This window comes from Leptonychotes weddellii, chromosome 4 (genome assembly GCF_054177405.1).
Source record: "Leptonychotes weddellii isolate Sample4059 chromosome 4, ASM5417740v2, whole genome shotgun sequence".
NCBI lineage: Eukaryota > Metazoa > Chordata > Mammalia > Carnivora > Phocidae > Leptonychotes > Leptonychotes weddellii.
In genome coordinates this window covers 64,789,995-64,812,061 of record NC_138372.1, presented here as the reverse complement: position 1 = coordinate 64,812,061, position 22,067 = coordinate 64,789,995, and the positions used below count along the sequence as shown (strand labels likewise).

Below are 22,067 nucleotides of genomic sequence, written 5' to 3'. Positions count from 1 at the left end.
TGGGGTCTTTCTCCTTTTATAGAACCCCCCTTAATATTTCTTGCAGGGCCAGCTTAGTGGTCACATATTCTTTCAGTTTCTGTCAGTCTTGGAAGCTCTGCATCTCTCCATCCATTCTAAATGACAGCCTTGCCGGGTAAAGTATTCTTGGCTGCATGTTTTTCTCATTTTGTACCCTGAATATATCTTGCCAGGCCTTTCTGGCTTGCCAGGTCTCTGTGGATAGGTCTGACTTTATTCTGATGTTCCTTGCTCTGTACGTGAGGAATCTCTTCCCCCTAACTGCCCTTAAGATGGTTTCCTTGGTTCTAAGATTTGCAAGTTTTACTATTACATGCCAGGGCATTGGCCTGTTTTCCTTGATCTTGGGAGGGGTCCTCTCTGCCTCTAGGACACGAATGTTTGTTTCATTCCCCAGATTAGGGAAGTTCTCAGCTCCAATTTGCTCTAATATATCTTCTAGTCCTCTCTCTCTCTCCACCCCCTCAGGGATCCCAATAATTCTGACATTGGAACTTTTCATGGTGTCACTTATTTCTCTGATTCTGTTTTCATGGATTGTGAGTTGTTTCACCCCCAGTTTCTCCCTGGCTTCCTCTTTTTCCTTCTTTTCTATCAATTGGTCTTCTAGATTACTAATTCGTTCTTCTGCCTCGCTTACCTTAGCTGGTAGATTGTCTAGTTTAGATTGAATCTCACTGATAGCATTTTTAAGTTCTGCCAATTCAGCTTTCATTTCTGCCCTTAGAGACTCTGTGTTGCCATTAATTGATTTCTCCATTCTAGCTATTGTCTTCGTAATTGCTACCCTGATGTCCATCTCCGACATCTTGATTGTATCTGTATTCATTTGTAAACCTGTGGCAGAAGTCACAGTCTCTGAGTCTTTCCTATTTTGGGGGTTCCTCCTCCTAGTCATTCTGTTGAGGGGTGGTTGAGGGAATGTACAGAGTCCAAATTATTGACCACAACCCAAGCAAGATGCACCTGTTTTATAGGGACCTTAGGGTTGTCGGCCTCTTGTTCTCCCAGCCTATCTTCTGGGGGAGGGGCCTGCCTCGCTGTTACTCAGGCAGCCCTGTTTGGGCAGAGTTGCTCTGCCCCCTGTGGTGGGGGATGGGCTCAGTGAAAACTGTTTATTGGGGGCTTTTGTTCTCTGGAGTCTTTCTGCGTCTCTTCTGAGAGTCAGAACAGAAGAGATCGTTTCCAACCCTCTGCCTCAGAACAGAGATCACAGTCTGTTCCTCAGTGAGCCCTCCAGGCCACACTATCTCCATTTCTGTCTGTGCTGCTATAAACTGCAGCGTCCTGGGTTTTGCGCCCCTCAGCAGCACTCCCAGTCCTCGCCTCCAGGTCGGGGCTCATCTCTGCCCTTTGTGCTTCTAAAACAGCCAGGCATCCCCAGTTCACAAGCACAGCCCCGCCCCTCCAGGTTTCAGCCTGGGGGGCTGCCCTAAAGTCCTTTCCCCACCACTACCTGTCTGCGAGTCTGTGCCCCATCCCCAGCGCGGGAGGCTTTTGCTCACCAGCAGTGCAGGATCCCCACGGCTCCCTCCCTCTTCCATTTATCTTCAGATATGTGCCTGTGGAATCACGGCTCCCTGCTTCATAGCTTGAAACCAACCGCCTGTGATATTTGTTTGTAGAGATCCAGATATATCTTCTTACATCTGAGGCTGATTTGGTGGGTGTTCAGAGTGGTCTGGTAGATATCCAGCTCAATTCAGGGGACCAGTTGGAATAGGGTCCCCTACTGCTCTGCCATCTTTATTCTCTGGTCTCTAGTTAACAGTGATTTTTTTTTTGTCTTTTTTTCCTTTGTTTCTTAAATTCCACATATGAGTGAAATCATATGGTATTTGTCTTTCTCTGACTTATTTCCCTTAGCCTTATACCCTTTAGATCCATCCATGTTGTTGCAAATGGCAAGATATCATTCTTTTTGATGGTGGAATAATATTCCAGTATGTGTGTGTGTGTGTGTGTGTCTGTGTGTACACGTATACGTGTATGTTTGTGTACACACTACACCTTCTTTATTCATTCATCTATCGATGGATACTTGGGCTTCTTCTATAATTTGGCTATTGTAGTAGATAATGCTGTAATAAACATAGGGTTGCATATATCTTTTTGAATTAGTATTTTTATATTCTTTGGGTAAATACCCAGTAGTGGAACTGCTATATCCTAGGGAAGTTCTATTTTTAATTTTTCGAAGAAGCTCCATACAGTTTTCCAAAGTGGCTGCACCAGTTTGCTTCCCCACGAAGAGTGCATGAGGGTTCCTTTTCCTCCACAGCCTCACCAACACTTGTTTCTTGTGTTTTTGATTTTTGCCATTCTGACAAGTGTGAGGTGATATCTCATTGTGGTTTTGTTTTGCATTTCCCTGATGATTAGTGATGTTGAGCATCTTTTCATGTGTCTGTCGGCCATCTGAAAGTCTTCTTTGGAGAAGTGTCTGTTCATGTCTTCTGCCCATTTTTAATTGGATTATTTGGGGTTTTGGTGTTGAATTGTATAAGTTCTTTATATAATTTGGATACCAACCCTTTATCAGATATGTCATCTGCAAATATCTTCTCCCATTCAGTAGGTTGCCTTTTAGTTTTGTTGATTGTTTCCTTCAGTGTGCAGAAGCTTCTTATTTTGATGTAGTCCCAATAGTATATTTTTGCTTTTATCCTCTGGCTTCAGGAGATCTATCTAGAAAAATGTTACTATGACCAATATCAGAGAAATTACTGCCTGTATTCTCCTCTAGGATTTTTATGGTTTCAGGTCTTACATTTAATCCATTTCAGTTTATTTTTCTGTATGATATGAGAAAATGGTCTGGTTTCATTATTTTGCATGTAGCTGTCCAATTTTCCCAACATCATTTGTTGAAGAGACCGTCTTTTTCCCATTGCATATTCTTGCCTCCTTTGTCAAAGATTAATGTCCATATAATTGTGGGTTTATTTCTGGGCTCTATTATTCTGTTCCACTGATCTATGTGTCTATTTTTGTGCCAGTACCATACTGTTTTGATTACTGTAGCTTTGCAGTATATCTTGAAATGTAGGATTGTGATACCTCCAGTTTTGTTCTTTTTTTCAAGATTACATTGGCTATTTGAGGTCTTTTGTGGTTCCATAGAAATTTTAGTATTATTCTAGTTCTTTGAAAAATGCTGTTGGTATTTTGATGGGGATTGCATTAAATCTGTAGATTGCTTTGGGTAGTATGGACATTTTAACAATATTGGTTCTTCCAAGCTATGAGCATGGAATATCTTTCAATTTGTGTTGTCTTCATTTCTTTCATCATTGTTTTATAGTTTTCAGAGTATGGGTCTTTCACCTCCTTGGATAAATTTATTCCTAGGTGTTTTATTATTTTTGGTGCAATTGTAAATGGGATTGTTTTCTTAATTTCTCTTTCTGCTACTTCATTAGTGTATAGAAATGTAATGGATTTCTCTATTGATTTTACATCCTGAAATCTTACTGAATTCATTTATCACTTATAGTGGCTTTTTTGGTGAAGTTTTTAGGGTTTTCTATATATATAGTATTATGTCATCTGCAAATAGTAACAGTTTTAGATCTTCCTTACCAACTTGGATTCCTTTTTGTTTCTTTTTCTTGTCCGATTGCTGTGGCTAGGACTTCCAGAACTATGTTGACTAAAAGCGGGGAGTGTGAACATCCTTGTCTTGTTCCCGATCTTAGGGGGAAAGCTCTCAGTTTTTCACCATTGAATATGATGTTAGCTGTGGGTTTTTCTTATATAGCCTTTATTTTTTGAGATATTTTCCCTCTAAATTTGTTTTCAGTTGAATGGATGTTGTACTTTGCCGAATGCATTTTCTGAATCTACTGAAATGATCATATGGTTTTTATGCCTTCTCTTGTTGATGTGATGTATCATGTTGATTGATTTGTGAATACTGAATCACTCTTCTAGCCCAGGAATAAATCCCATTTGATTCTGGGGAATGATTTTTTTAATGTATTGTTGGATTTGGTTTGCTAATAGTTTGTTGAGGGTTTTTTGCATCTATGTTTACCAGAGATATTGGCCTGTAGTTTCCTTTCTTTCTTTCTTTCTTTTTCTTTCTTTCTTTCTTTTCTTTCTTTTCTTCTTTTTTGTAGTGTCTTTGTCTGGTTTGGGTATCTGGGTAATGTTGGCCTCATTGAATGAATTTGGAAGCTGTCTTTCCTCTTCTATTTTTTGGAATAGTTTGAGAGGAATAGCTATTAACTCTTCTTTAAATGTTTGGTAGAATTCACCTGTGAAGCCATCTGGTCCTGGATTTTTGTTGGGCATTTTTTGATTAGACTCAACTTTATTGCTGGTAATCAGTCTGTTCAAATTTTCTATTTCTAATTCAGTTTCAGGAGGTTATATGTCTCTAGGAATTTATCTATTTCTTCTAGGTTGTCCCAATTTTTGTCATATATTTCTGTATTGCTGGTTGTTACTTCTCTTTTATTTCTGATTTTGAGTCTTTTCTTTCTTTTTTTTTGATAGTTTTGGCTAAAGTTTATTAATTTTGTTTATCTTTTCAAAGTAGTGGCTCCTGATTTCATTGATCAGCTCTAATTTTTATTATGTCCATCCTTCTACTGGTTTTGGGTTTGCTTTGTTCTTTTTCTAGCTCCTTTAGGTGTAAAGTTAGGTTGTTTGAGATTTTTCTTATTGAGACAAGCCTCTATTGCTCTAAAATTTCCTCTGAGAACAGCTTTTGCTGCATCCCAAAGATTTTAGATGGTTGTGTTTTCATTTTCATTTGTCTCCATGTATTTTATTTCCTCTTTGATTTCTTGGTTGACCCTCTCATTGTTTAGTAGCATATTGTATTACCTCCATGTATTTGTGGTATTTTTTCTTGTGGTTGATTTCTAGTTTCATAGCATTGTGATCAGAAAAGATGCATGGTATGACTTCTATCTTTTTGAATTTGTTGACTTATTTTGTGGCCTCACATGTGATTTATCCTGGAGAATGTTTCATGTGCCCTTGAAAAGAATGTGTATTCTGCTGTTTTAGGATGGAATATTCTGAATATATTAGATCTGTCTGGTTCAATGTGTCATTCAAAGCCACTGTTTCATTGATTCTGTTTAGATAATCTATCCATTGATGTAAGTAGGGTGTTAAAGTCCCTTCCTATTATTGCATCGCTACTGATTACTTCGTTTGTTATTAGCTGCTTTATGTATCTGAGTGCTCTCTTGTTGGGTGCATAAATGTTTACATTTGTTATATCTTCTTGTGGGATTGTCCCTTTTATTATTATATAGTGTCTTTATCTCTTGTTATAGTCTTTGTTTTAAAATCTTTTGTCTGATGTAAGTATTGCTACCTCAGCTTTCTTTTTCATTTGAATGAGAAATACTTTTCCATCCCTTCACTTTCAATCTGCATGTGTCTTTATGTCTAAAATGAGTCCCTTGTAGGAAGCATAGAGATGGGTCTTGCTTTTTTTTTTTTTTTTAGTAGGCTCCATGCTCAGTGTGGAGCCCAATGTGGGCTGAGATCAAGAGTCAGATGCTCAACTGACTGAGCCACCCATGCACCCTGGGCCTTGCTTTTTTATCCATTCTGTCACCTTATGTCTTTTGATTGGAGTCTTTAGTCCATTTACATTCAAAGTAATTATTGATAGGTATGTACTTATTGCCATTTTGTTACTTGTTTTTCAGTTGTTTTTGTAGTTTTCTGTTCCTTTCTTCTCTTGCTCTCTTCCCCCACAGTTTGCTGGCTTTCTTTAATGATATACTTGGATTCCTTTCTCTTTATTTTTTGTATATCTATTTCTGGTTGTTGATTTGGTTACAGTTAGGTTTATATATAACATCTTAGGCATATATCAGTCTATATTAAGTGGATAGTCACTTAAGTTTGAATCCATTCTGAAAGCACTAAATTTTTACTCCTCTCCCCTTCATGTTTTCAGTATATGGTATCCTATTTTACATCCTTTTATTTTGTGAATTCCTTGACTGATTTTTATAGATATACTTAATTTTACTGATTTTGTGTTTCCTATTTTTCTTACTCTTTCCACTCAAAGAGTCCCCTTTAACATTTCCTATTTCTATAGCACTAGAGTAATGGTGATGAATTCCTTCAACTTTTGTTTGTCTGGGAAACTATCTTTCCTTCTATTCTGAATGAAAACCTTGCTGGATAGAGTATTCTTGATTGCAGGGTTTGTTTGTTTGTTTTTTAGCACTTTGAATATATCATGCCGCTCTTCTCTGGCCTGCAAAGTTTCTGCTGAAAAATCAGCTGATAACCTTATGGGATTTCCCTTGTATGTAACTGTTTGCTCTTGCTACATTTAAAATTCTCTGTTGACCATTCCTTTTTACCATTTTAATTACTGTGTGTCTTGATGTGGACCTCCTTGGCTTGATTTTGTTGGGGGCTCTCTGTGCCTCCTACATCTGGATATCTGTTTTCTTCCCAAGATTCAGGAAGTTTTAAACTATTCTTCAAATACATTTTCTGTCCCCTTTTCTCTCTCTTCTCCTTCTGGGATCCTATAATGCAAACGTTATTATGCTTGATGGTGTTGTTGAGTCCCCTTTCATCTATTTTCATTTTGGGTTATTTTATTTATTTATTTACTTATTTAGCCTCCTGTTCAGCTTGATTGCTTTCTATTACTCTGTCCTCCAGGTCACTGATCTATTCTTCTGTTTCTTCTACTTTACTATTTATTCCCTCTAGTGTTTTTTAATTTGTTATTGAGTTCTTATTAGAACTTAGATAAAAGAACCTGATTTGTTCTTTTTGATGTTTTCTGTCTCTTTGTTGAGGGTCTGACAGAGGTCCTTCACTCTTTTCTCAAGTCCAGTGAGTATCTTTATGACACTTTAAATTCTCTATCAGGCATATTACTTATCTGTTTCATTTAGCTCTCTTCCTGTGGTTTTGTCCTGTTCTTTCATTTGGGACATATTCCTCTCCTCATTTTGACTAACTCTTTGTGTCAGTTTCCTGTGTTAGGAAAGTCAGCTACATCTCTTGCTCTTGAAAGTAGTGGCCTTATGAATAAGAGGTTCTGTGGTGCTCTGCAGCGCAATGTCCCCTGTTCACCAGAAGCTGGTGCTTCAGGGATGCCTCCTATGTGTATTGTATGCACCCTGCTATTGTGGCTCAGCTGTGTTTGCCTTCAGTCCAGTCATCTGCAATGGCTCTTTTTGCCTGTTGTGGGCAGAGCTTAGTACCTGTGTTGTTAGAGGGTTAGTCTGGGGCTGCCTTTGGCTTGAGTTGAGTTTGACCAGGTGTTTTTAAGGGATGCAGTAGCATGGAACTATAGGACACTTTTCCTGTGTGGTCCCCTGAGAAGCTTTGTTTGGTGGCCAGGGCCATCAGATGTCTGCCCCTAGCCTACTGCTGGGGCTGCAGTTGGACTGGTCTGTGTAGTTACCTTCCCCTCTACCAAGGGTAGGAGTCATTTTGGAGTGATGCTGGCCCCTGTTGGGGCTGCTTGTAGACTTCCACGTTTGTGGCACCACTTTAGATGGGCTCGGGCTAAGGTTGTATTGGAGGGGGAAGGTCTGCAGGAGAATGTGGGGGCAGGATGCATGGTGCCAGCAAGGTCTGTGCTGGTCCAAAGTGGGAGAGGAGCTGCAGCCACCCAGGAAACCTGCCAAGGCCAGCCAGTTTGTGGAGGGGCAGATCTACATAAGAATGTGGAGGTGAGGCATGCTGTTAGCAAGCTAGGTAGAGAGTGTTCCCGCAGCACTGTCTTCTGCAGTTGTCTGTGTATCTAGACTAGGGGAGGGAAATGGCACCTACCAGCTCTTTTGTTGTTAAAGTCTCCCAAAGATCCCTGCCCCTCCAACACACACTATTATTAAGTAAATCTTCTTGTATACCCCTGGTGTTTTTCAAACTGCTGCTCTATGCTGTGTCTTAGAGGGGCCGTTTGGTGTGCTGTCTCTTTAAGGGTGAGAACTCAGTTTCCTATTGCCCTCTGGCTCTCTCAGAGCCAAGCCAGCTGATTTTTTTTAATTCCAGGTATTAATCCCCTTTGATTGTAAGAATGAAATTTGGCCCCTCCCATTTTCAAAGCCAAATGTTATGGGGATTTGTCTTCCCAGTGTGGGTTCCCTGTGCCCGGGTTGCCTGGTATGGGGTCTGCTCCCCACTGCTACCTGTACCTATGGCAACCCTCCCTCCCATGGACAGTCCTGTGGGTCAGATTGGCTCCTGACCACATCTCCATCCTTCCTACCCTCTTTGATGTGCCCTCTTCTTTTATATTTAGCTGTGGAGAGTCTGTTCTTTCAGTCTTTGGGTCATCATCAGGGCTCAAAAATAAGCATACTTAGGTAGAGCAATCTTATCACAATGCACTCTCAAGAGATTTTGTGGGATGAAAAACACCTCCATAAAAAGTCTTCTGCCTCACTGGGAAGACCCTTATCAGGAACTGCAAACCAACCCTTGTGCCACGAAACTCCAGGGAATAGACTCTTGGATTCATGTAACACACATAAAGAAAGCACCAAACGATAACTGGACCTGCACACCATCTGATGACATGAAAGTAAAGATTTCCTGGAATTGAAGCAGATGATATCTGATGAGACAGATTTCCCAAGATGTCTGGACCAGGCCTGTATACCTTTTCCTCACCATTGATGCTTCTTTTTTGTGGGAAGACAACGCCTCCTCTGCACTTCCCAAGCCCTTGTGGAAGGCAGAAACCTCTTCTTTTGATTATACCTTTTTGGAAACAACTTCATCATGATCCTGGGACAAATTAGTTTTTCACTTGCTTTATTTTTGAAGGGTTAGAAAGTTCAGAATTCATAAAAGTCCTTCATCTGGACTATTAACGGATTTTGGATTCTTATCCAGATTCATGGTTTCTGATTTTGCAACCACAGACTCTATTTTCAATAATACATTTGATTCCAAACAGTCTTTTGAGGTAACAATACTATTGTAAAACATCTTTGAGGTTGTGCTGTTTTGCAAAAAGTTCATCAGCTATTGCTTCATGTTTATATCTGCACTGTCACTTCTCAAGATGCCTCAGTTAAGTCTTTTAGTGTGGTCTTGTAGTATTTATGATTCTGTGTTCATGGTCTCTTTAAGTGGAGCCCGCCAGGAGGCATACATGGCTCCAGGTTTGCCTTCATAGAATCTTTCTCCCATAAGTTGGAATAAGTGTCAATAAATATTTCAGTGTCTACTTCCAGACCTAGAGTCCTGGTTTAGAACTATTATACAATTTGGAATTGGTAGTTACTTCTGTTTTGTATATTTGTTTATTTTGTTGCCTGTTAGACTTTAAAAAAATGTTGTCTCCATTAATGTGATGCTGGCTCAACCCTTCGAGATGATTTCCAACACCTATGACCTTGAGTAGATACTACTTTAGGTGGGAGTACCTGAGAGTTTCTCCCTCCTAATCAAATGTGAGTAACATAGAAGTACTTTCCCTCCAATATAGGATGTGACAACCAGGGGAAGATCCTTCCTGGTACTGAGGGACAAAACCACTAAATGTGGAAAACTTCCCTCTTGATCAGTGATGTTTTCAAAAAAAGATCAAAAGTGGGAAATGTGAAAATTAACAAAAGGAAACCTCATTTAAAATGGAGTTGGGAGGCCAACAGGGGGCGCTGTCACGTCCTGCCACTCATCAATTGCAGACCCAAAAAGGTACCCAAAGAAAAAGCAGGGGTACCTTGCACGTGGATACTACTTTACTATTCTCAACAAGAAGGATTTCTTCCTCCCTCAGTAAAGCCCAGGTAATTAGAGACTGTCATAACTCAGCCAATGAAAAACCACTATATTTCAAGTTTCTAGTTTACTCTAATTGACTTTATTTATAATAGCCTTCTCAATTTCCCCCTTTCCTCTGTAAAAGAGCATTCCTTTCCTTTGTTCTGCAGATTTACCAATGCTATTGCCATAGCTTGCTTGTCCTGGATTGTAATTCTCTGCTATTCCTGAATAAACTCAGTTTTTTGCTGGTAAAATAACTGGCAGTTTTATTTTTAAAACTAACACAGTCCAAAGGGCAAATCTTTTTTAAAGACCGGGACAATTTCCAGTTCTTAATCTAACAGATTTTGAAGCAGAGGCATTTAAATGCCAGTAAAAAGGTATATATACATTGCTTAGGAGAAGAAGTAAAGGTGGCAAAGTGTTTGTAAAGAACCTACTTAGTGTGGAAACCAAACATCTGACTTATTTACTGTAGCTCCCAATACCTCTCTGGGCATTTGGAAAATCAATTATTCAAAGAAGCAAAATTTTGTTCATCTGTTCATGGTAAATGGTCTTTTTTGCTACTGACCTATATTCTTCAAACACAGATTAGACTACATTGCTCTTTTCACCCTTATATTCTCAGTGCATTCATCCAGTTATATTTTTAGGATTTCTATTATATCACAAGCTCTCAGTATACAAACTTAAACAATCTAAACAAACTCAATTAATTATCAGAATTAAAATAGGGGATAAGGTTTGTGATGGAAATATGAGTCTAAAACCTCCAAAACAATGGGCCATTCCAATTTCACATTCTGTACTTTTTATTTTAGTGGGCAATTGCCTAGGAGAAAAATGGGTTATGCGTAGTTAATTCGGAAAAGTAAAAAATAAAAATGTAAGGAAAATGAGAAAATTAAGAAATGTCTGGTTTAACTCTTATACCTAGTTCTCTCCCACCCCTCACCCATCCATTCTCCTTACAGTGACCCAGGGATTACTGATCTCTCCCCCTTTCTCATTTGTTAATGCAAATCTTATGTCCCTCCTCTGCTTAAAACACTAATGGTTGCCCATTCATCTCAGGATAAAATACAAAATCCCCAGTGATCTACAAAGCCCTACTTGATCTTGTCACTACCTACCTTACTAGTTTTATCTGATTTCATGTACTTTTAGGATTTCTGTGCTCCAGCCACATTGATATTCTTTTGGTTCCAAAAATTCAGAATTCTTCTGAGGTATTGAGACATTTGCCCTCTTTTGTTCCCTCTGCTGAGAATGCTCTTTCTGTTTATAGGTAACCCTGCATCGTGTCTAGGTCATTGCTCAGATTTCAGTTTTCCCCCAAAGTGTGTAGTTCTGTTTTCCTGCCCTACCAGCGTAGCAGGCCCCCTTTATATGCTGTCATGAATGCCTGCATTCTCATGCAGCCCTTAACACTCTTGTAATTGAACAGCTCATGGACCTAGTCTCTAACTTCTGTCACTAATGTCTAGCAATATACATTCCCTAAACTTTACTGAAATTCAATAAATATTCGCTAAATCAATGAATTAACACCTTATCTGGAATAAAATGATGAGACTTCTGTGCTTCTAGAATTATCTGGGTGGGGGGGCGGGGTGGATACTGGTGAAACATAACATCTACCACCTTAGAACTATTCTAAGAAGTCTGTCTCGCCAAAAACCATTCATAGTAAATGCAGGATCTGGTACATTTGTATAGATGGAGTAGCTCCATCTGCAGCAGCCAGAAACAAGTACTAATCAACCTTCCTTTCTCTTACTTTACTCATTCATTAGTAACAAAGTCCTGTTAATTTTGCCCTTAGGATCTTCCATATCTGTTCATGTATCTTATTTATCTCTGCCTTTCTACAAGTTTAATTTGAGGTCATCATCATCTCCTGCATAGATTCTTCTAACAGCTTTCCTATCAGTTATTCTTTCAGTTTTAGCCTCTGTTCCCACTTCAGCTGAAGGTATTTTTCTAAAATGTATATATAAATGCATACCTAAAATGTATACATTCTGCTTTTAAAATGCTTTCCCTCAGGATAATGTACTAATTTCTCAAGAGGGCTTACAAGGCCTTTTATAACTTAACCCTGCCTACCACTCTTTGGTTCTTTATTGCTATCTCCTTCCAAATTCAAGGTGTCAGCTATACCTAATACTTACTTATGCAATCACCATGTTTTCTCTGCTTCCAGGTCTTGGCTCTTTCCACTATTTCTTCCTAGCCCTACTTTTGAGGCCTGGCTAATTTTTCCCACCACCAATTATATTAGGACACCTATGTCTTGTTTGTTGTACTCTTAATGCCTGGCATATGATCAGTGTTTAATGTTATTTTGGGTGGTCAGCATTGTATTCTTCTTGATTTAAGTGATGATGCTTATTTTTGCTGTTTTGGCAGGTTTTTGTTTTTGATGTTGGAAATAAAACTTGGAAATTTTATGATTGGTCACAGATTACAACTGTGGTGATTTTTGGAAAATATGACCCAGAACTTATGTGTTATGCTCATTCACATGGAGCCAGAGTAGTGCTAAAAGGTGAGTTACAGTTTTTACCAGAGGTGTCCAGCCAATTGGTATTTACTTGCATTGTTTGCCATCCTGACTTTCCAAATAATTCCCTTTTCATGTTTATCTGGTAAATTTTTTCATCCTAAAATTAATCTTATATACTAATTCATTTCACAGATAGTTTTTTTTTTAAAGATTTTATTTATTTATTTGACACAGAGAGAGAGACAGCAAGAGAGGGAACACAAGCAGGGGCACTGGGAGAGATAGTTAAAATAACTATAGGGCACCTGGGTGGCTCAGTCGTTAAGCGTCTGCCTTTGGCTCAGGTCCTGATTCTGGAGTCCTAGGATCAAGTCCCACGCTCCCCGCTCAGCGGGGAGTCTGCTGCTCCCTCTGACCCGCCCCCCCCCCCATGTGCACTCTCTCTCCCATTCTCCCTCTCAGATAAATAAAATCTTAAAAAAAAAAAAAAAAAGCCACTATGATTTTGAGCAAAATGTGAATCCTAATTAGCATGATGACTTTTAGTTAGTCACAGTCTTCAATTTCTACTTCTAATTTGAGAATTATATTACTAATTATTCATAATGGTTATTTTGGAGATTGAGTAATGACTTTCTATTATTTCAGTATATTATTTCTCTACTTCAAAAACTTAAGTTGGGGGCTTAGTATTCCAAAATAATGAGATGTTTTAAAGGTTTTGTGAAATAAATGTCATTAAACTGCAAAAAGCATATATGCGCAAAAGATGTATATTTCTTCCATAGGAGATGCACCCTTAAAGGATATCACTGATCCTATTTTCAGAGCATCCTGGATAGCTCAAAAAGTTAAGTTGGCCAAAACACAATATATGGATGGAATTAATATAGACATAGAGCAAGAAGCTAATTGTTTATCACCGGAATATTATGCATTAACCACTTTAGTCAAAGAAACCACAGACTCTTTCCATCGTGAAATTAAGGGATCACAGGTAAAAGTTCATTTGTTATTTTTTGGATTTCCTTATTTTCCCTATCAAAATGTATTCATGAAAGTGTGACTAATAGAATCTCAGCTTTACTGAGTAGGAGAGAATTTCAGCACATATATCCTAAAAATGTTTTCTGAACTTTTGAAGTTCTTATTAGAGTTTTATAGAATTTTAAGGTGCTCTGTTCTCTGTCCATATGAAGACACAGCATTGAGATTGTTCTCCCTACTTGCCTTGCAGCAGGGTTAGAGATATTAAATAGGCAACTGGATCAGCAAGAATCAGGAAGTGCTTACTGTCCAGCCCTGCTTTCACTAGGGCAGGACAGAAATAGCTCTTGCCTAAGAGTAGACATAGTTCTGGGGAAGTGTCTCACTCACTTCATAGGCTCTGAATTACTTGTAAAGCACCTGACCTCCAAGAAAGCTCTAAGTACTAACTCCATATAATTTGACAGAGCTATGACAAAGCCTTCCCCATTGCCATAGTGAGCATGATTAGAGCAGAAGATCACAGCAAAAGGCATCTTGCCAGGCAATATATGGGTAATAAAAGATAATGTGGCCCTGGATCAGTGATCTCAAACCTGACCACATATTAAGATAACCAAGTCTTTCTTTTCTTTCTTTTTTTTTTTTCCTTTTTTTGAGAGCATGCATGCATGCAAGCAGGCAGGGGAGGGGCAAAGGGAGGAGCAGAGAGAATCTTAAGTAGGCTCCATGCTCAGCACAGAGCCTGGTGCCAGGGCTTGATCTTATGACCCTGAGATCATGACCTGAGCCCAAATCAAGAGCCAGACACTTATCCAACTGAGCCACCCAGGCACCCCAAAATAACCAAGTCTTTAAACACACACACACCCACCCACACCCACACACACACACACACCTCAATGAAGCAAGTCAAATGAACTTTTTGGCTTTCCAGTACATATAAAGTTATGTTTACTCTTTACTATAGTCTATTGAGTGTGCAATAGTATTACATCTGAAAAATAATGTAAATACCTTAATTAAAAAATACTGTATTGCTAAAAATGCTAACCATCATCTGAGCTTTTCACCAAGTTGTAATCTTTTTGCTGGGAAAGGGTCTTGCCTTGATGTTAATGGCTGTGACTGACCAGGGTGGTGGTTGCTAAAGGTGGGGGAGGCTGTAGCAATTTCTTAAAATAAAACAAAAATGAAGTTTGCTGCACTGATGGACTCTTCCTTTCACAAACAATATCTTTGTATCATGCAATGCTGTTTAAATAGCATTTTACCCACAGCAGAACTTCTCCCAAAATTGGAGTCCATTCTCTCAAATCTTGCTGCTGCTTTATTGACTAAATGTATGTAATTTTCTAAATCTCTTGTTGTCATTTCAACGATCTTCATAGCATCTTCACCAGGAGTAGATTCCATCTCAAGAAACCACTTTCTTTGCTCATTCATAAGAAGCAATTCCTCATCTGTGAAAATTTTATCATGAGATAGCAGCCATTCAGTCACATCTTCAGGCTCTACTTCTACTTCTAGTTCTCCTGCTAGGTCTACCACATCTACAGTTACTGCCTCCATGAAAGTCTTAAACCCCTCAATGTCCTCCATGAGGGTAGGTCCTGTTCCAAACTCCTCTTACTGTTAATATTTTGATTTCTTTCCCATGAATCACAAATGTTCTTAATGGCATATAGAATGGTGAATCCTTTCCAGAAGGTTTTCTTTCTTTCTTTTTTTAAAGATTTTTTATTTATTTATCTGAGAGAGAGAGAGCACATGAGAGGGGGGAGGGTCAGAGGGAGAAGCAGACTCCCTGCTGGGCAGGGAGCCCCATGCAGGACTCGATCCAGGGACTCCAGGATCATGACCTGAGCCGAAGGCAGTCGCTCAACCAACTGAGCCACCCAGGCACCCCAGGTTTTCAGTTTACTTTGCCCAGATTCTTCAACGGAATCATTGTCTGTGGCAACTGTAGTCCTACTAAATACGTTTCTTAAATAATAAGATTTGAAATTTGGAATGACTATTTGATCCATGGGCTGCAGAATGGATGTTGTGTTAGCCAGCATGAAAACAACATGCATCTCATTGTCTATCTCCATCAGAGCTCTTCAGTGACCAGGTACATTGTCAATGAGTAGTCATATTTTGAAAGGAATCTTTCTTCAGTAGCTCTTAACAGTGGGCTTAAAACATTCAGTAAACCATGTTGTAAACAGATGTGCCCACATCCAGCTTTTTTATTCCATTTATAGAGCACAGGCAGAGTAGATTTAACATAATTCTTAAGGGGCCTAGGATTTTCAGAATGGTCAGTGAGAAATGGCTTCAACTTAAAGCCACTAGCTACTTTAGCCCCTAACAAGAGACTCAGCCTGTTTTATGAAGCCTTGAAGCCAGGCATTGACTTCTTTCCAGGTATGGAAGTCCTAGATGGCATCTTCTTCCAATAGAAGGCTGTTTTGTGTATCTTAAAAATCTGTTGTTTAGTATAGCCACCTTCATTAATTATCTTAGCTAGATCTTCTAGATAATTCACCACAGCTTCTATATCAGCACTTGCTGCTTCACCTTGCATTTTTTTTTTAATGGAGAAAACTTCTTCCCTTAAACCTCATGAAACAAACTCTGTTGCTCCAAACTTATTTTTGCAGCTTCCTTACTTCTCCCAACCTTCACAGAATTTAAGGCCTTATTCTCTGGATTAGGCTATGGCTTAAGGGGATGTTGTGGCTGGTTTGATCTTCCATCCAGACCACTACAACTTTTTCCATATCAGCAATATGGCTGTTTTGCTTATTTTTTTTAATTTTTAGTATTTTTTATTTTTTTATTTTATTATGTTAATCGCCATACATTACATCATTAGTTTTTGATGCTTTCTTATAATACATGTGTTCACTGGAGTAGCACTTTTAATTCCTTCAAGAATTTTTTCTTTCACAACTTGGCTGTTTGGCACAAGAAGCCTAGCTTTTGGCCTTTCTCAGCCTTTTTTTTTTTTAAAGATTTTATTTATTTGACAGAGAGAGACACAGTGAGAGAGGAGCACAGGCAGGGGGAATGGAGGGGGGAGAGGCAGGCTTCCCGCCGAGCGGGGAGCCCGATGCGGGGCTCGATCCCAGAACGCTGGGATCATGACCTGAGCCGAAGGCAGGCGCTTAACAACTGAGCCACCCAGGCGCCCCTGGCCTTTCTCAGGTTTTGACAAACTTTCCTCACTAAGCTTAATCATTTCTAGCTTTTGATTCGAAGTGAGAGACGTGTGACTCTTCCTTTCACTTGAACACTTAGAGGCCATTGTAGAGTTATTAATTTGTTCTAATTTCAATGTTATTGTGTCTCAGGGAATCGGGAGGCCCAAGAAGAGGGACAGAGACAGGGAAACAACCAGTGGGTGGAGCAGTCAGAACACACACACTTATGGATTGTTTGCCATCTTATATGGGCATGGTTTGTGGCACCCTAAAACTATTACAATAGTAACATTAAAAATCACTGACCACAAATCAGAATAATGAAAAAGTTTGATATATTGTGAGAATTACCAAAATGTGACACAGAGACATGAAGTGAGCAAATGCTGTTGGAATAATGGCGCTGACAGACTTGCTTGATGCAGGGTTGCCAAAAACTTTAAATCTGTAATAAAAAAAAAATGCAGTATCTGTGAAGCACAATAAAATGAGATACACCTATACAAGACTAAATAGATTTTTGAAGGTGGGGGCCAGCTCCTTTCTATCTAACACAATGTTAAAAATTGTTTATTTAGTGAATAAATGATACCTGCCTTTCAAAAATTTAAAATCTAGTTAAGTAGGAAATATATACATATGAAATATATATTCTATTTCATATAAATAGGTTTAGAGTCACTGGTTTATACTACCTGAGAATCACCTGATTGTTAAACTATCTCGAGAGATTGATTCAGTAGGTCTGGCATAGAGCCTAGGAACTGTATTTTTACCAACTGTGCTAGGTGATTTTGGTACAATTGGTCAACATGAATTTGAGATTCACTGGAAAATAATAAATGATATAAGGATTGATATCTCTGTGGCTTTATGTAAGCAAGGAAGTTTTATCAGTGTAGAATTTGGCTTTTCAGCTAAGTACAATTTATTACCTATTTATTTACCCCATCTCCCCACCCACTCCCCTCTGGCAACTACCAGTTCTCTGTATTTAGAAGTCTGTTTTTTGTTTGTTTGTTCCTTTGTTCACTTGTTTTGTTTCTTAAATTCCACATATGACTGAAATCATATGGTATTTGTCTTTCTTATTTCACTTAGCATAATACCTTCTAGGTCCATCCATGTTGTTGCAAAGAGTAGGATCTCATTCTTCTTTATGGCTGAGAAATATTCCATCATAGAGAGAGAGAGAGAGGGAGGGAAGGAGGGAGAGAGGGGGAGACAGACATAGAAACATACCTGCATCTTCTTTATCCCTTCATCTATGGATAGACACTTGGATATCCTCCATATCTTGACTATTGTAAATAATGCTAATAAACATCGGGATGCATATCTTTTTGAATTAGTGTTTTCATTTTCTTTGGGTAAATACCCAGTAGTGGAATTACTGGATCATATGGTATTTCTGTTTTTATTTTTTTTGAGGAAACTCCATACTGTTTTCCACAGTGAATGCACCAATCACATCCTCACCAACAGTGCACAAATGTTCTCCTCATCCTTGTCAATACTTATTTCTTGTCTTTTTGATAGTAGCCATTCTGATAAGTGATATCTCCTTGTGGTTTTGATTTGCAATTCCTTGATGATTAGTAATGTTGAGCATCTTTTCATGTGTCTGTTGGCCATTTGTATGTCATCTTTGGAAAAATGTGTATTCCGGTCCTCTGCCCATTTTTAATTGGACTATTTGTGTTTTGGGTGTTGTGTACACTTTTTACATATTTTGGGTATTAATCCCTTATTGGATAGATCATTTGCAAAAATTTCCCATTCAATAGATTTTTCATTTTGTTGATGGTTTACTTCACTGTGCAAAAGCTTTTTATTTTGTTGTAGTCCCAATAGTTTATTTTTTCTTTTGTTTCCCTTGCCTGTAGAGGCATATCTAGAAAAATGTTGCTAAGGCTGATCTCAAAGAGATTACTAGACATGTTTTCTTCTAGAAGACTTTTGGTTTCAGGTCTCACATTTAGATCTTTAATTCATTTTGAATTTATTTTTGTATACGGGTTGAGAAAGTGGTCCAATTTCATTTTTTTTTTTTTGCATGTAGCTGTCTTATTTTCCGATTACCATTTGTTGAAGAAACTTTCTTTTCCCCATTGTATATTCTTGCCTACTTTGTTGTAGATTAATTGACCATATAAATGGGGGTTTATTTCTGGGCTTTCTATTCTGTACCATTGATCTTTGTGTCTCTTTTTGTGCCAGTACCATACTGTTTTGATTATTATTATTTGTATAGTGTATTTTGAAATCTGGAATTGTGATCCTTCCAACTTTGTTGGTTGTACCATAAGGATTTTAGTATTATTTATTCTAGTTCTGTAAAAAAAAAAAAAAAAAAAAAAAAAGGTTCTTGTATTTTGATAAAGATTGCATTAAATCTGTAGATTGCTTTGGGTAGTATGGACATTTTAACAATATTAATTCTTCCAATCTATGAGCATGGAGTATCTTTCCATTTGTTTGTGTCATCTCCAATTTCTTTCATAAATGTTTTATAGTTTTTAGAGTACAGGTCTTTTACCTCCTTGGTTAAGTTTATTCCTAGGTATTTTACTTGATTTTTGGTACAGCTGTAAATGGAATTATTTCTTAATTTCTCTTTCTGCTACTTCATTATTAGTGTATTGAAATGCAACAGGTTTCTGTATATTAATTTTGTATCCTGCAACTTAATTCATTTATCGGGTCTAGTTTTTGGTGCAGTCTTTAGGGTTTTTTTATATATAGTATCATGTTATATGAAAACAGTAACAGTTTTACTTCTTCCTTACCAATGTGGATGCCATTTATTTCTTGTTTGATTGGTACAGCTAGGACTTCTAATATTATATTGAATAAAAGTGGTGAGTGTGGACATCCTTGTTTCTGAACTTAGAGGAAAAGCTCTGTTTTTCACCATTGAGTATGATCTTATCTGTGGGTTTTATCATATATGGCCTTTATAATGTTGAGGTATGTTACCTCTAAACCCCCTTTGAGAACTTTTATCATGAAAGGATATTGAATTTTGTCAAATGCATATTCTGCATCTATTGTTATGATCATATGATTTTATCTTTCATTGTGTTACTGTGGAATATCATGTTGGTATGTGGATATTGAACCATTCTTGCATCCCTGGAATAAATCCCACTTGGAGGATGATTCTTTTAATATATTGTTGAATTTGCAACAATATATTGTTGAATATTGGCTTGCTAATATTTTGTTGGCTTGTTGTTTTCTCTTTTTTGTATTGTCTTTGTCTTGTTTTGGTGTCAGGGTCTCATATAATGAATGTGGAGTCTTCCTTTTCTTTTTTTCAGAAGAGTTTGAGAAGAATAGGTTACCTCTTTTTTCAATGTTTGGTAGAATTCACCTGTAAATACATCTGGTTCTGGACTTTTGTTTGTTGGGAGATTTTGGATTATAAATTCAATTTTGTTGCTATTAATTGGTCTGTTCAGATTTTTTATTTCTTCCTAATTTCATTTTGGGAGGTAGGTTCTTTATGTCTAGGAATTTACCCATTTTTTTTTTTTTTTTTTTAAAGATTTTTTATTTATTTATTTGACAGAGAGAGACATAGCGAGAGCAGGAACACAAGCAGGGGGAGTGGGAGAGGGAGAAGCAGGCTTCCCGCTGAGCAGGGAGCCTGATGTGGGACTCGATCCCAGGACCCTGGGATCATGACCTGAGCCGAAGGCAGACGCTTAACGACTGAGCCACCCAGGCGCCCCATGAATTTACCCATTTCTTTGAGGTTGTCCAATTTGCATATAGTTTTTCAGTAGTAGTTTATTATAATCTTTTATATTTCTGTGGAGTTGGTTCTTCTATTTCTGATTTGAGTCTTCTGTCGTCTTGATGAGTTTCACTAAAGTTTAATTAACTTTATCTTTTCAAAGAAATGTTTGTTTCATTGATCTTTTTTAAAAATTCTATTTATTTATTAATCTGATCCTTATTAATTTCTTCTAACTTTAAGCTTTTTTTTCTAGTTCCTTTAGGTGTAAGGTTGAAGTGTCTATTTGAGATCTGTCTTGTTTCTTGAGGTAGTCCTGAATTGCTATAAACTTCCCTCCAACTGCTTTTGTTGTGTCCCATAGATTTTGGACCATTATATTTTCGTAATTGTCTCCATGTATTATCTATTTCCTCTTTCTTTGTTAACTCATTTGTTGTTGTTTAGTGGCATGTTGTTTAGCCTCCATGTGTTTGCTTTTTCCAGATAACTGATTTCTAGTTTCATTCCGTCGTGGTTGGAAAATATGTTTAATATGATTTCAGTTTTCTTGAATTTATTGAGACTTGTTTTGTGGCCTAACACGTGATCTGTTTTGGAGAATGTTCCATGTGTGTTTGAAAAGAATGTGTATTCTGTTGATTTTATGTCTGGATGATCTATCCATTAATGTATGTGGGGTTTAAAGTCCTCTACACCATTATGTATTGCTGTCCATTTTTTCCTTTATGTCTGTTAATATTTGCCTTATGTAGTTAGGTGCTCCAATGTTGGCTGCATAATAGATATTTACAACTGTTGTATCCTCTCACTGGATTGATCCTTTTATCATTATGTACGTTCACCTTAGTCTCTTGTTACAGACTTGTTTTAAAGTCTATTAGGTCTAAGAGTTGATACCTCACCTTTTTTTTTTTTTATTATTTGACAGAGACAGAGAGTGAGTAGCAGAGCGAGAGGGTGAAGCAGACTCCCCACTGAGCAGGGAGCCTGGTGTGGAACTTGATTCCAGGACCCTGGGATCAGGACCCGAGCCGAAGGCAGATGCTTAACCAACTGAGCCACCCAGGCGCCCCCACCTTTTTTCCCCCTTCCATTTGCCTGGGCTATTTTCCATCCTGTTACTTTCAGTCTATATGTGTCTTTATGTCTGAAATGAATCTCTTGCAGGAACACATTGATGGGTCTTGTTTTTGTTTTGTTTTGATGGGTCTTGTCTTTTTTTAACCATTTTGTCTAGGTCTTTTGGAATATTTACACCATTTACATTTAAAGTAATTATTTTTTTAAAGATTTTTTTGAAGATTTATTTATTAGAGAAATCATGTGCACAGGTGGGAGGGGCAGAGGGAGGAGAGAGAGGGTCTTAAGCAGACTCCACGTTGAGCATGGAGTCTGATACGTGTCTCGATCTCACGACTCTGAGATCACAACCTGAGCCAAAACCAAGAGTTGTACGCTTAACGAACTGTACCACCCAGATGACCCTAAAGTAATTATTGGTAGGTATGTACTTACAGCCATTTTGTGTTCTGATTTTTTTGATAGTTTTTGTCTCTCCCTTTCTTCTTCTCTTGCTCTCTGTAATGGATGACTTTTTTAGTGTATTACTTTCTTTCTCTTCATTTTTTGTGTATCTATTATAGGTTTTTTATAGGTTACCAAGAGGTTCATATATAATATTTTACGTGTATAGCAGTCTATAATAAGTTGATGGTCAGTTATGTTCAAACACATTTTATATGAACTTCATTTTCAGTCCCCCCTATGTATATGTGGTCATATTTTATATCTTCTTATTTTGTGAGTCCCATTAACTATTTTTTTAGATACAATTGATCTTACTACTTTTAACCTTCATACTAGCTTTATAAGTGATTGCTCT

The 22,067-nt window shown here is 37.9% G+C and overlaps 1 protein-coding gene across 2 annotated transcripts in view; it reads left to right on the top strand.

Annotated features, from left to right (window-relative positions):
* Positions 1–15,033, top strand: part of CTBS (chitobiase) — a 22,388-nt gene extending 7,355 nt beyond the window's left edge. Inside the window, exons 2-3 of one of the 2 annotated variants that reach the window (XM_081818682.1) lie at positions 12,166–12,304; positions 13,051–15,033. In XM_081818682.1, the coding sequence (XP_081674808.1) occupies positions 12,166–12,304; positions 13,051–13,328 (417 nt within the window). In that variant the 3' untranslated portion in view covers positions 13,329–15,033. The remainder of the gene's footprint in view (positions 1–12,165; positions 12,305–13,050) is intronic. The other variant, XM_081818683.1, reaches the window with a different exon arrangement.
* Positions 15,034–22,067: the final 7,034 nt, after the last annotated feature.